This window comes from Folsomia candida, unplaced genomic scaffold, assembly GCF_002217175.1.
Source record: "Folsomia candida strain VU population unplaced genomic scaffold, ASM221717v1 Fcan01_Sc004, whole genome shotgun sequence".
Taxonomy (NCBI): domain Eukaryota; kingdom Metazoa; phylum Arthropoda; class Collembola; order Entomobryomorpha; family Isotomidae; genus Folsomia; species Folsomia candida.
Window position 1 is genome coordinate 6,347,095 of NW_019091196.1, and position 11,597 is coordinate 6,358,691.

Consider the following 11,597-nt stretch of genomic DNA (forward strand, 5'->3'; position numbering starts at 1 on the left):
ACGACGTATCTCCTTTTCATAGCCCCACTAACGATAAGTTTATCTTCTTCGGCGGAAAGTACGATGACATCGGTCCCACGATCATTTACGTGTCGTTCGAATATGAGTGAACTGTTGTCAGTTGCGAGAAAGTAATTCGACACGTGCGCGACGGTGTCGATTCTAATAATTTATAATCAAATATTGGAATAAAATTCATAATTTTGCCCAAAAAATGAAAACTAACCGCTGTAATAGGAGGACATCTCCATCGAAGGAATCATCACTCAATTTGCCCACCTCTTCTTTAACGAATTCATTTATGTCACCAGGATTATCTCGCTTCCGGCGGACGTAATAATTCAAATTTCCCGCCCCTAATTGTGCCATAGGGTCACGATCATTTACGTGTCGTTCGAATATGAGTGAACTGTTGTCAGTTGCGAGAAAGTAATTCGACACGTGCGCGACGGTGTCGATTCTAATAATTTATAATCAAATATTGGAATAAAATTCATAATTTTGCCCAAAAAATGAAAACTAACCGCTGTAATAGGAGGACATCTCCATCGAAGGAATCATCACTCAATTTGCCCACCTCTTCTTTAACGAATTCATTTATGTCACCAGGATTATCTCGCTTCCGGCGGACGTAATAATTCAAATTTCCCGCCCCTAATTGTGCCATAGGGTCACGATCATTTACGTGTCGTTCGAATATGAGTGAACTGTTGTCAGTTGCGAGAAAGTAATTCGACACGTGCGCGACGGTGTCGATTCTAATAATTTATAATCAAATATTGGAATAAAATTCATAATTTTGCCCAAAAAATGAAAACTAACCGCTGTAATAGGAGGACATCTCCATCGAAGGAATCATCACTCAATTTGCCCACCTCTTCTTTAACGAATTCATTTATGTCACCAGGATTATCTCGCTTCCGGCGGACGTAATAATTCAAATTTCCCGCCCCTAATTGTGCCATAGGGTCACTAACTAATAAACTAAGAAGTAGCGGTACCACCGTTGACCACATTGTTATCTCACGATGACTAGCGTGCCCCGCACTTTTTAGGCACTCTCTTTACCATCAGGACATTTGCATTATGCAAATTTTTTTTATTACGTCACAAAATTGTGGACAATACAATATCCGCTGGAACATTGTGAGGTAGTGAATGAATGAACGACACGTTGTTTCGGGACAAGGCCGCCATTCCTTCAGCAAAGATGACAATTATTTTTTAAGTGCCTATTGTTCTTGAAAATAATGGATTTCCATTTTTCCTTATGGGCAAAAATAAGTCAGCGTTCGTTTATATTTCAAAAAAGTTAGAATTTTTTTATTTGTAAACTCTCAATAATAAATACTGAATTATTATTTTTTTTTGCTTCCCTAACTATTTTTAGACTTATCACGTCTGTTTTGGTGCCTGCTTATCATAATCTTTCACCCTGCTCTCCAACGTGGCTCGGTTGAGGGTGAGGAATTGTTTAAAGGTTTTCCGCAGTTCTGAATCTTTCCCCTGTTCAAAGTTTGCGGTGCCATGGACGAGGAATTGAAGGATGCCCATGAGCTGGACTTGGTCGTGGTGATTCATCTCGGCGTCCTTTTCGCATCCCGCCACACCCGCGACGAGCACGCCGTCCTGGTACGTTTTGAACATGACGGTTCGCAACGTGGTGAGTAAGTTTCTCGTCAGGCGGACGTAATGGTGGGGGGCAGATGTTCGCGCGGACGTGACAAAGTTGAGCGCCATCTCGATAAAGAAGCGGACACTGCGGGAGGCCGCGGGCATCCCGACGTCGGGGGCTTCGTAAATCGCGACAGATTTTTCCGCCGTGCCGAGAACATGGTCGTGATAGGTGGAGGTAAAAGTGGAGAATTCAAAAGCGGCGGAGAGAAGGCGAAGTTCAGAGTCGGTTATTTTGACACGTTTTCTAAAAAAAATAAAATATTATAAAATTAGGGGCCTTAGAAAATTTCCTTGAGTTAAAATTCCTACATGATTTCATTTCCTGCCGGGATGACGAGATGGGTCATGTCATCGTCAAATTTGAGAAATCCTTCGTTAAATAGCCTCATAATTCTTGGTTTGACCTTGTCGTTACAATCGAGACGTAGAACTTTGATGTAAAAGTCAATTATAGCCTCGGGATTTTTCTCCCCGGGGAAATCGATGTGAGAAAATGGACAATTTCCCAAACCGTAAAAAATTTCCCGTTCGAATTCGAGTATGACGTTTCCTGCAATCTTGCGGAGTTCCGTTTTCCATCCGACCTGCATCCGAATGCCGGCTTGAAACAGGGCTTTACCGAGTTTAGAGACGCGTTTCATTTTTTCCGTTTGCGTTTCGGGATCTAAATCAAGTAAAATAAGGGTGAAAAATTGGTACTTTATCAAATTAATAAAATAAATCGTACCATCAAATCCACCAAACCCTCTTCCCGAACCTCCTGCACTTTCTGCTCCAGCATTGGCATTGATCTGGATATGAACGTCTTGCTCTTGATCGTCGTCGTCGTCGCCTAATTTCGCCTGCATTTCCATAACTTTGGCTGCTAGTCCGGCCATGTCGATTTTCACGTTTGTATTCGCCACAGAATTGACCGTGTTGCCTCCTGCGCCGCCAGCCCCACCGCTCAGCGCGGTTGCAGCAGCGTGCGAATCAACTTCAATCTCGTCCGGCATCCCGCCTCCGTCACATTCAGTATCGTTTTTAACTCCTCCTCCTTTAGCATTTGAAATGGCTGTTCCGGTCGAATTTTCCTTGCTTTTTCGAGCCAGAGCGTTTGCATTTCCGCCATCTGGTCGTAAAATATAATTTCTAGAAATTTAAAATATGATGAGGTTAAATATCTCTGAAATTTAACCTAGAGCGTTGGCTTCAGCATCGGTTTGTGCCCCATTGGCGGCCGATGAGAGGGCGTTGGCCTTTCCGCCGTCTAGATTGAAAATTAAATTAATTTTCCGGGGCGAAATTATAGGATTTTCCAATTATGTAATTTCCCACCTTTCACATTCGCTCCGGAAGTAGCGTTGCCTCCGTCTGTAAGTTAAAAGAATACAAATTACAGAAGTTCAGATTTAGAGATAAGCCCCGATAATTTAGCGGAAGAGTGTTTTTTTTGGGGGGGAATTTTTCCAAAAAGTAAATCGATTTGGAGGCGCGGGAGCAGAAAAAATGTTATTTTTTCTGAAAAAAACACCTTTCCAAAATACATTAATTTAACCTTTCGAGAGTGACATTGCATGGGCGTCGCCTCCATTAATGGCGTTCGCTTGGGCTTGAGAAGATGATCCATTTTCCGCCTTCGCAACTGCAGACGCGGTCGAAGACCAACCAGCTTTACAATCTTTCCCTCCCTTTGTACCCTTAACACCACCAGACCCTTGTCCACCTGCCGTCCCGCCACCTCCCGCACCTGGAGAAATATATAGCATAATTAGAAATATAATCATAACTGGAGGATCAAATTAACGGTTTAACCTGCATTAGCCCCCGCATTCGCGTTTGACATTACATCCAGCTTAATATTGACCTTCTTCTTCTTCTTGACATACTTTTCGGCAGCTTTTGGAATAGCAATTTCCAACTTTTCTTCAAAATCGAGCGTCTTAATATGTGTCGTTTTCAGCATGTAGCGTTCATTCACATAGTCGCGATACTCGTCTAGGACGACATACGTTGTCCCATTTCTTGGCGGGGAAGGAATTTGATCTCTCGAATTAACCGTGAGGACGCGCTCATTCGTGTCGATGGATTTATCCTGTCTCGCTTTGTACTGGAGGAATTCCTTAAAAATGGGATGATTCGGCTCTACCAAGGCCTCCATGCCGTGATTGTTTGTCGGGAAGCCGGAAAACCCGCCACCCACGGAAATCGCGATATTCGAAGGATGTTTCGCCTCCCAGGTTTTATTCGCCGCGGTGGAATTGGCTAAGGCGGCGGCGGAGGTACGTTTCGGCTCTTTTTGAACTTGAACTTCCGGCTGACCCCAACCCTTGTAGGGTACAGTGTCAAGTTTGAAGGTTGGCGGTTCTCCTGGTAGCCCCGGGACTACGAAGGAAGCATGGAATTTTGATCCCGCATCGCTTCCAGAGACCAATTTGGGAACGAAATGTCCTGGAGAGGCGTCTTTCAGAGTGGGAGTATCTTCCACGAATTCGGCTGGAATTCCAGGTTTTTCAGGGTAATAGGTTCCACAAGATTTTGGAACGGCGGTATCGTCGGGGACGAAACAACCGACCGCGCCCTCTTCTGGGACGAAGACGGGATCAGCCCCGGCCAGGGCGGGGACGTAGAAGCCCTATCATTTACATATGCATAATTTACATACAAGATTACCACTAATTAAATTATTCGCGTCTCACTTATCCTCCCATTTACCTCTTGGAATGGTTGCGTCGCCATTTTATCCACCAGGGTGGGCTGCGGGGGTAGAACGGGTGGGGTAAAGGGGGTCCAAACATTAAGATTTTCTGGCTTCCCTTTAATGTACCAGTACCCTTTCCCCGCAGGTTCTGGAACATAAGTCGCATTTTCCTTATTCCCCCCTTCCACGCTGAGCATTCCCATTATTCCGTTTGGTGACGCGATCCCATCTGGGACGTACATGGCGAGCATGCTACCCGTAATTGTGGCGATTTGTGAGGCATCCTTCAACTTGAAGGTGAGCTTTTATAACACCACAAGAAATTCGGTTGTTAAAAAAGTCAGTAACAATTTTTAAATTTAGAATTTGTTCCGCCACCTTTTCCGGTGTTTTTCCCACGCCATGCAACCAGCCCGACATGGGTTTGTACTTCTCCGCGTCTTCTGGAATCATCTGTCCTTCGACGGGAAAGTCGTCTGGGACGAAAATCTCGAGCGATCCGATTGACGGAGATTTTATACCGAACATAAATCCTGCATTGGTTTTCTTTTTAGCGGGACTTTCTGCCGGAGCGGCGGGTGCTGCGGCAGGCGCCGGCGGGGGGAGTGGTTCCCACTCGCCCGGTTTCAAAAATGGTGTCCACATGGCGGCGGACGCGTTGCTTTTCACATACGAATAATCAATTCCAGGAATGTCCACGACGAATACGAATGAATTTCCTTCTTTGGTAATAAGCCCGGCAATTGCACCGGTTAAATTCATCCCGTCCGGCATGAACGCCCCGCGGACTTGGTTCACGGTGGCGACCTCTTTCATATTATCGGGGAAGAATGAGCCGTGTCCGGCAGGTTTTGTGGCGACGAAGGATCCATGCGGCATAACTTTTATTTCAGGGTGGGCAGGGTCGTTGGGAACGAAAAAGCCTGGAATTCCTTGACCGTCCGGGATAAAAATGTCGGAAGAGCCAGCAACTCCGGGGAATTCGACTCCGTATCTAAATTTAGGCACGACAAGATTTGTTACGATGCTTTTAACAGTATTTTTTTAATGCGGTAGGATTTAATGAATATTGAGATATATTCTTCATCCAGGTTAATTTGACTTATCCACGACCACTCGTATTAAGCTACTAGGGAGTGGATAAGCGAGTGAGGACCGTACCGTCCGTACCATCACGATTTAATATTTTAATTTTTGCATATCATGTTGACAAGAAAGAAATGGAAATTAAATCGTGGTGTGTGGCGGTATAGTCTGCATTCGCTTATCTGTACCGTGCGAAGATAAGCGCCTGGCAGATAAATCATGGTGTGCAAATTACCGGACACCATAAACCGATATTGACGGAGAATATGTATGAATTTTGGAGAAATTTACATGATCGCTTCTCCGGATGCGGTAACTTTTGGTTTCGACGTAGCATTTGAAGGTTTTTTGTACGGGGTCCAGACTCCCTTGGCTTCAGGCCCGTCCGGATTGAACCACATTCCAGTTCCTTGGCTTTCAGGTTTGAAACCTGCACGAAATTGGAAAGAAATTAGGAAATTTAATTCTATTTAAGAATAAATTTCTCTCTACTTATTTACTGTCTGCCGTGAGTGAGCCGTGAATTCCTCCAGTGATAGAGGCCATTGTCATCCCGTCGGGAATGATGGTCCCAACAACGGAGAACACATTCGCGGTTTGAGCTGGGTTATCAGGCGTGAAGGAGTCCGGATAACCAATCTGCCCAGGGACGTAGGTCCCATGAATGGTGTAAGTTTCCTTGTCTGGGACGAACAGGGTGGCAAGCGAGTCCTAATAAATTAGAATATATACATATATATTTATCTTTACATTTTTATTAAAAAACTGAAAATTTTGTAAAATATATATTCACAATTTCGAAAAGTTTGAACAACATTGGTAACATATTGCAAGAGTAAAAAAATTACCCCTCCATCAGGCAAAAAAATGGCTGGAGTCCCAGTCAAGCCTTTGTAATACGTTCCAAACACGGCGTCTGCACTACTGGCGGGTTTTGCCGGGGGTCCGGCAGGGGTCGACAAGCCGAACAAACTTCCCAGCCCTGGAATTCCCCACCCTGACGAGGATGTCGTGGTGGTTGACGTCTTTGTAACTTTCTTCGCTTTCTTCGACCCCGAGAAGAATGATCCCGCCGAGGTGAAGAATGACGACCCGGTTGATGCCGCCTTTTTTGTTGTCGTCGTGGCAGTCGTCCCGCCAAAGAGGGAGGACCCTCCAAACAGACTTCGACCGCTTTTTCCGTCCCATTTTACATCAAAGTCACCGTAAAGGTCGTAATAAGCTTGAGGATCTGCGCCACCGTCCGCTTTAATGACCTCCGTCGATGGTGGGGGTGCCGGTGTGGTGCTGGATGAGGGTGATTTGTCGGGCTGTTTAGAGGTCAATGAAGGTCATCCTTTTGTATAATTGGTTATAATTCGGCGCCATGTTACCTTTGCAGTAGTTGCCGCAGCTTTGGACGCTATCGCCAAATCTTTCCCCATAGTAGCCTCGATCGCAGTTTCATTAATTTGGCAGGCGAACATTACCGTGTACGAACAACTGAGCCAGCCCGGGTGGAAGTTTGTGGTGGGGGACCGATCATCCCAAATGTCCCATTCGACAGTGACCTTTTTGCCGGCGATGGTTTGGATGTCACTCGCTTCATCGGAGTCACGAGCGTCCCTGACAAGTAAGAATTATGGTTTATTAATTTTTTGAACATTCGCTGAGGAGAAAAACAAGAAAAAAAACATTTTCTACCGAATGTATGCAAAGACCATGTAGTAGAATGAATTTTTGTGTTCTGGAACTGGTGGGGCTTGCACTAGGACGATGTAGGTCCGTTTATTGGTCGAATTGGTGACGCCACGTTTGTCCTCGGACGCTTTGAGGACAATGATTTTTTTGTTGGCGTCCAGCACTTGGCGTTCGAAGATGATGGTGGTGTTGTCCGCTGGGTCAGAGTACTGGGGAAAAAATACGTTTAACTTGGACACAAAAACTTCAAATTTTCCAGTTTGTGACTTTCTGGAAATATCTTTCATGCAAAACGTGGATAATCAAAACTTGTAATAATATTTACATACTTGCATATTATGCAATTATGCAAGTGATGACGCGATTAGGAGAAAGTATTTTTCAAAAATACACAACAAATCAGAATTTCTCTATATTTCTCTAATTATTTCGATTTAACTTTTTTTTATAAATAAATATACAAAATCCTTTCAATCTGGAATTTTTTAATTAAAAAAACAATTTTAAATCTAGATTTTTCCAATTGCTTAAAATTCACAGAATAACTAATCCCCACAAAATGAGGGCAAACTATACTTACAAAATCATAAATATTTACATACATTTTTCCACCATAATTTTTTACATAACTCTCGTACCTTGGAAATATCGTTAATCCTATCCAACTTTTGCGCCAAGATGACATCCTCCAAAAACCAATCCGTATTTAATTTTGCTCCTAATTGTTCCAAAACCGGAATATGCGGGTCGGGCGCGCCGTCGTCTTCTTGTCGTTTCTTGACCACCACATTTTCCCCCGCCGTCGACGAATCCAAGTCCTCCGCGGTCGGAAATGGGAAGGCGGACGTCACCGTCACGAAGACCAAGACGACGACGACCAAAATTGTCCACTCCCCCATTTAGCCTGGGAGGGGGTCAAGGGTCAATAACACCTCGGCTGTAAAATGAGTCGTCACTAAAGTTAGTACACTATTTTATATATTTAAAAAAATCTCGTCGCCCGTCTAGGGGCGTGGCTCAGACGGGGTGGTGCTTCCCTGATCGTGTGGAAGTAGGGGCCATAATTTTGATATTGTTCGTATGGACAATCTGGGTCAAGAATAAACAAAGATGTTTATTTATTCAAGGAGAAAACATTTCCGTCAGCATTCCCTGTGCCTATTCGTACTTGTGTAATTAATTGTAATTGTTTATTTATTAACGCCCATTCATACGTAATAATTAGTAAATAATGGATTGCAACTATTGTTGGGCGCGGTGCGGCGACGAGGGGAAAATAGAATTGAGAATCAGAATCAGATTTTCAGAATTGATTATTTAAATTGCTCAAAAATACGTTAAAATTGGCAGTTTTTGGTGAGATTACAAATGTTGTCACTGGTTTGTTGACTACTTAGCAGTATTTTTTTTACTTGCAAATTGTTGATAGATATCTTACCTTACCTGAATTTGATTAAGATTAGTTAAACTTGATGGAATTCCTGCGCTGTGACCGTTTGACCTTGACGAAGAGAGACGTATGCGCACGTAAGTTGTAAAAATTTTGTAGTTGAATTCCAACGAAGGGTATGTAATGAGATTTTTAAGAAAAATTTTTCTGTAGGTATTGTTCAGTTGAGGAACAAAGGCCAATTTATATTTATTTAGGTTGAATTTTTAGCACGAGTGAGAAGACGTCATTGTCATTAATTTGAAATTACTGATTGAGTTATATCGTTCGTCACTTTCACGACCTATTTAAATGTTCCAACTTGTGTTGAACGATTCAAAAATGAACAATGCTTTTCGGTAATTAAATACTTAATTGTTCACATTTCTAATTGTTTCCGGACAATTTGTGAATTTTTTTTAGATTTTTTCGGAAATATATTTCGAAAATCAGGAACACAATTTGTTGTTCCAGAGCATCTGCTGAAGGGTCATCGACCAGTCTCTATGCAATGACGATCGTCAAAAGTGAATATTGAAACAATGGCATTTTTTGTACTTTATTCAAACTTGATAATTATTTAACAAATAAAATTCCAAATTTCTCGTATTAAAAAATGCAAATTTTTCGCATTTTTTTCTTCGGAGGCTGAAATTATCTCAATCTCCAGGTGATTTCGAACCCTCCTCGGTTGATACTCCCGTCTGAAGCAAATACGAAAATGTACAAGTTTCTGGCGAGGAATGGTCCAAATGAGGCTTCGCTGTCGGAACAATATCTGTAAAATTTATAAAGTGGTTAAAAACATGATTTTCTTTACTATTTGCGTGTATTACAACCGACCTGCCGACGAATGATAAAGTATCCAAAGCCACAGAATATACGCGGACGCCATCGTAATGACAGGCAGGCAGACCGGCGTCTTCCATTCTGTAAATGTGTAGACTCGCAGTCCATCCGATATCTGAAAATATAATAAAAATGTGCATAAAGATCTTGCACGAATGAATAAGCCGTTGATGTGCTCCAAAATAGGCTACGAATAAAGAAATTTACTGACTAAAATTGACTTTTGTAGGACCGACTTAATTTTTATAAAGATTTAAAATAAAATATGTTTCCCAAATTTAGAGAGGTGACCTGCCAATATTTGCAAATGAACGATCTGATAGAACACTGTAGAATACAACAATTACAAAATCCTATCAACTAGTTTTTGTGCAAAAATTTTGAAAATTATTCAATTTCACAAAAACCGTCAAAACGTTTCAATGTTTTAAGTCCAAATTACCTGAATAATACGTATTATTCCTCGACATTACGAAAACCGAGAAACTGTAGTTATCATAATAATCGTCCGGGTTTGGTCCTCCCACCCGTACCGAACCCTCCACATTGGGCGAAAAGTAGTCATTGAAAACCCTCACGCCAGTGTCGATCGTGCCATTAAAACGGAAATCAAGTTCGAACCCGGTCCCCGTATTTGCCGCATCCGAAGTGAAAACCACCACAGCGACGGAACCTTGATAAATGTATCTCGTTTCTGGATCGTTCGTCGACTTGCCAATGGTGACCGAGGTGGACTCGAGCTTGTCAAAGCCGTAAACTCCCAAATAGTCGGCCCCCAGTTCGAAACCGCTGCGAATCTTGGACAGATACAGAGCTTTGTGATGCGTTGGGCTACGAATGATCCACGCGCAACGTTCCGAATTACCATAAGATTCGTCCGGCTTGTACAGAATTTTTCCATGATTTGCGTCGATAGTCCCACCACATTCGGTCGCTAAAGAAAAACATGTAGTTTATTATGGAGATCTCGGAAATTTTGGGAATTTATGTGGCGAATTTGATAATTTGCAAGGAATTTTTTTTAATTCCTGAAGAATTTTCGCGAATTTATGCAAATTTTCTTATTACCAATGATCTGATCTGGTTCTGGGGTTGTGGTCCTTTCCGTCGTTGTCACAGTGGTAGTCGTTCTCAGGGTTGTCGTCGTAATCGGCGTGGTCGCTTGAGCTCCTGACCTCCACACCAACTGGAAACCAAACCCACGGCCTGGATCGTCCAAAAAATCCGTGAAAAAGACAGCGATGAACTTATTGGACTGGGTGAGAGTGACCTCCCCAGAAGTCGTGTCACCACAAAATCTTAAAATTCAAAGGTCAAAGGTTATCATCTCAAACGTGACATTTTATTACAAGTATTTACTTACTTCGCCTCAGCCTGCAGTTCCCCCCTCGCCGTGACCCCATACACGATGAGGGCATCGCATAAACACCTATCGGCAAACTGACACCCTTCAATATCAATATTTTCTAGGGTCAAGGTGGCCTCCGTGCTCAACAAGGATGGCTGCACGACCCAGGTGTTGACCGAATTTGGGGGGTACTCCTCCCCCACCGGGTATTGGACAAGGCCGCTGGATGTCGTGGTAAAACTGGACCCGTGGCTGGGTGGATTTGTCGGGGTTTGTTGGCCTAACCAGGAAACACCAATTCGACCGGAAGTAGCGTATTCGTCCGTTCGCAAAACAATGGCGAGAGTGTGACCATCCTCGTAGAAGTAGGAGGGCGAATAGTTCTTTTCGTTGCAAAAGCTACATATTTACATAGTTAATTAAAATATTTAGTTAATTGTCATTTAGTTAATTATTAGTTAACTCACTCTAATCCCTGAAAACTTTCGGAGAAAATATTGTTCAACGAGTAGATCCCGAGCGACGCGCCAGTGCAGTTTGTGTCGCGTCCAGGAACGTCAAAAGTCGTAAAGTAGTATCGGAAACGCGTCTTTTCTTTGAGGTGGACCGTCCAAATGCACGTTTCCCCCGGGGTAGTGAAGGAGTACGAGATTGTCCCACTGTCCGCCTCCACCGTGCCCCCGCAGGTGTCGAGTGGGGCCAATTTCTTGTCATGATTTGGGGACAAAGACGCCACCTGCACTGCGAGCAGGGCTGAGATAAGAAATAATGGGATGAATTTCATTTTGGGGGATTTAATTGTTAGTTTATTAGTATGTTAATTATTCATTTAATTTGCATACATACCT

General features: G+C 43.1%; 2 protein-coding genes and 1 long non-coding RNA gene across 3 annotated transcripts; all 3 read right to left on the reverse strand.

Annotated features, from left to right (window-relative positions):
- Positions 1 to 1,356: 1,356 nt before the first annotated feature.
- On the reverse strand, positions 1,357 to 2,778 carry LOC110849422. The gene is made up of 3 exons (XM_022096829.2): positions 2,405 to 2,778; positions 1,987 to 2,341; positions 1,357 to 1,921 (listed from the first exon to the last, which is right to left on the reverse strand). Exons 1-3 carry the CDS (start codon positions 2,670 to 2,672, stop codon positions 1,396 to 1,398), a joined length of 1,149 nt encoding a protein of 382 aa, XP_021952521.2. The 5' UTR covers positions 2,673 to 2,778; the 3' UTR covers positions 1,357 to 1,395.
- An 87-nt stretch (positions 2,779 to 2,865) lies between these two features.
- LOC118435203 lies at positions 2,866 to 3,336 on the reverse strand. Its single transcript, XR_004834601.1, has 3 exons — positions 3,215 to 3,336; positions 2,995 to 3,030; positions 2,866 to 2,926 (listed from the first exon to the last, which is right to left on the reverse strand). It is a non-coding gene; the product is annotated as an uncharacterized LOC118435203 (long non-coding RNA).
- Positions 3,337 to 9,080: 5,744 nt separating this feature from the next.
- LOC118435477 (cubilin-like) lies at positions 9,081 to 11,579 on the reverse strand. The gene is made up of 6 exons (XM_035851611.1): positions 11,217 to 11,579; positions 10,765 to 11,148; positions 10,470 to 10,699; positions 9,844 to 10,335; positions 9,396 to 9,516; positions 9,081 to 9,330 (listed from the first exon to the last, which is right to left on the reverse strand). Exons 1-6 carry the CDS (start codon positions 11,531 to 11,533, stop codon positions 9,207 to 9,209), a joined length of 1,668 nt encoding a protein of 555 aa, XP_035707504.1. The 5' UTR covers positions 11,534 to 11,579; the 3' UTR covers positions 9,081 to 9,206.
- Between the last annotated feature and the right edge of the window lie 18 nt (positions 11,580 to 11,597).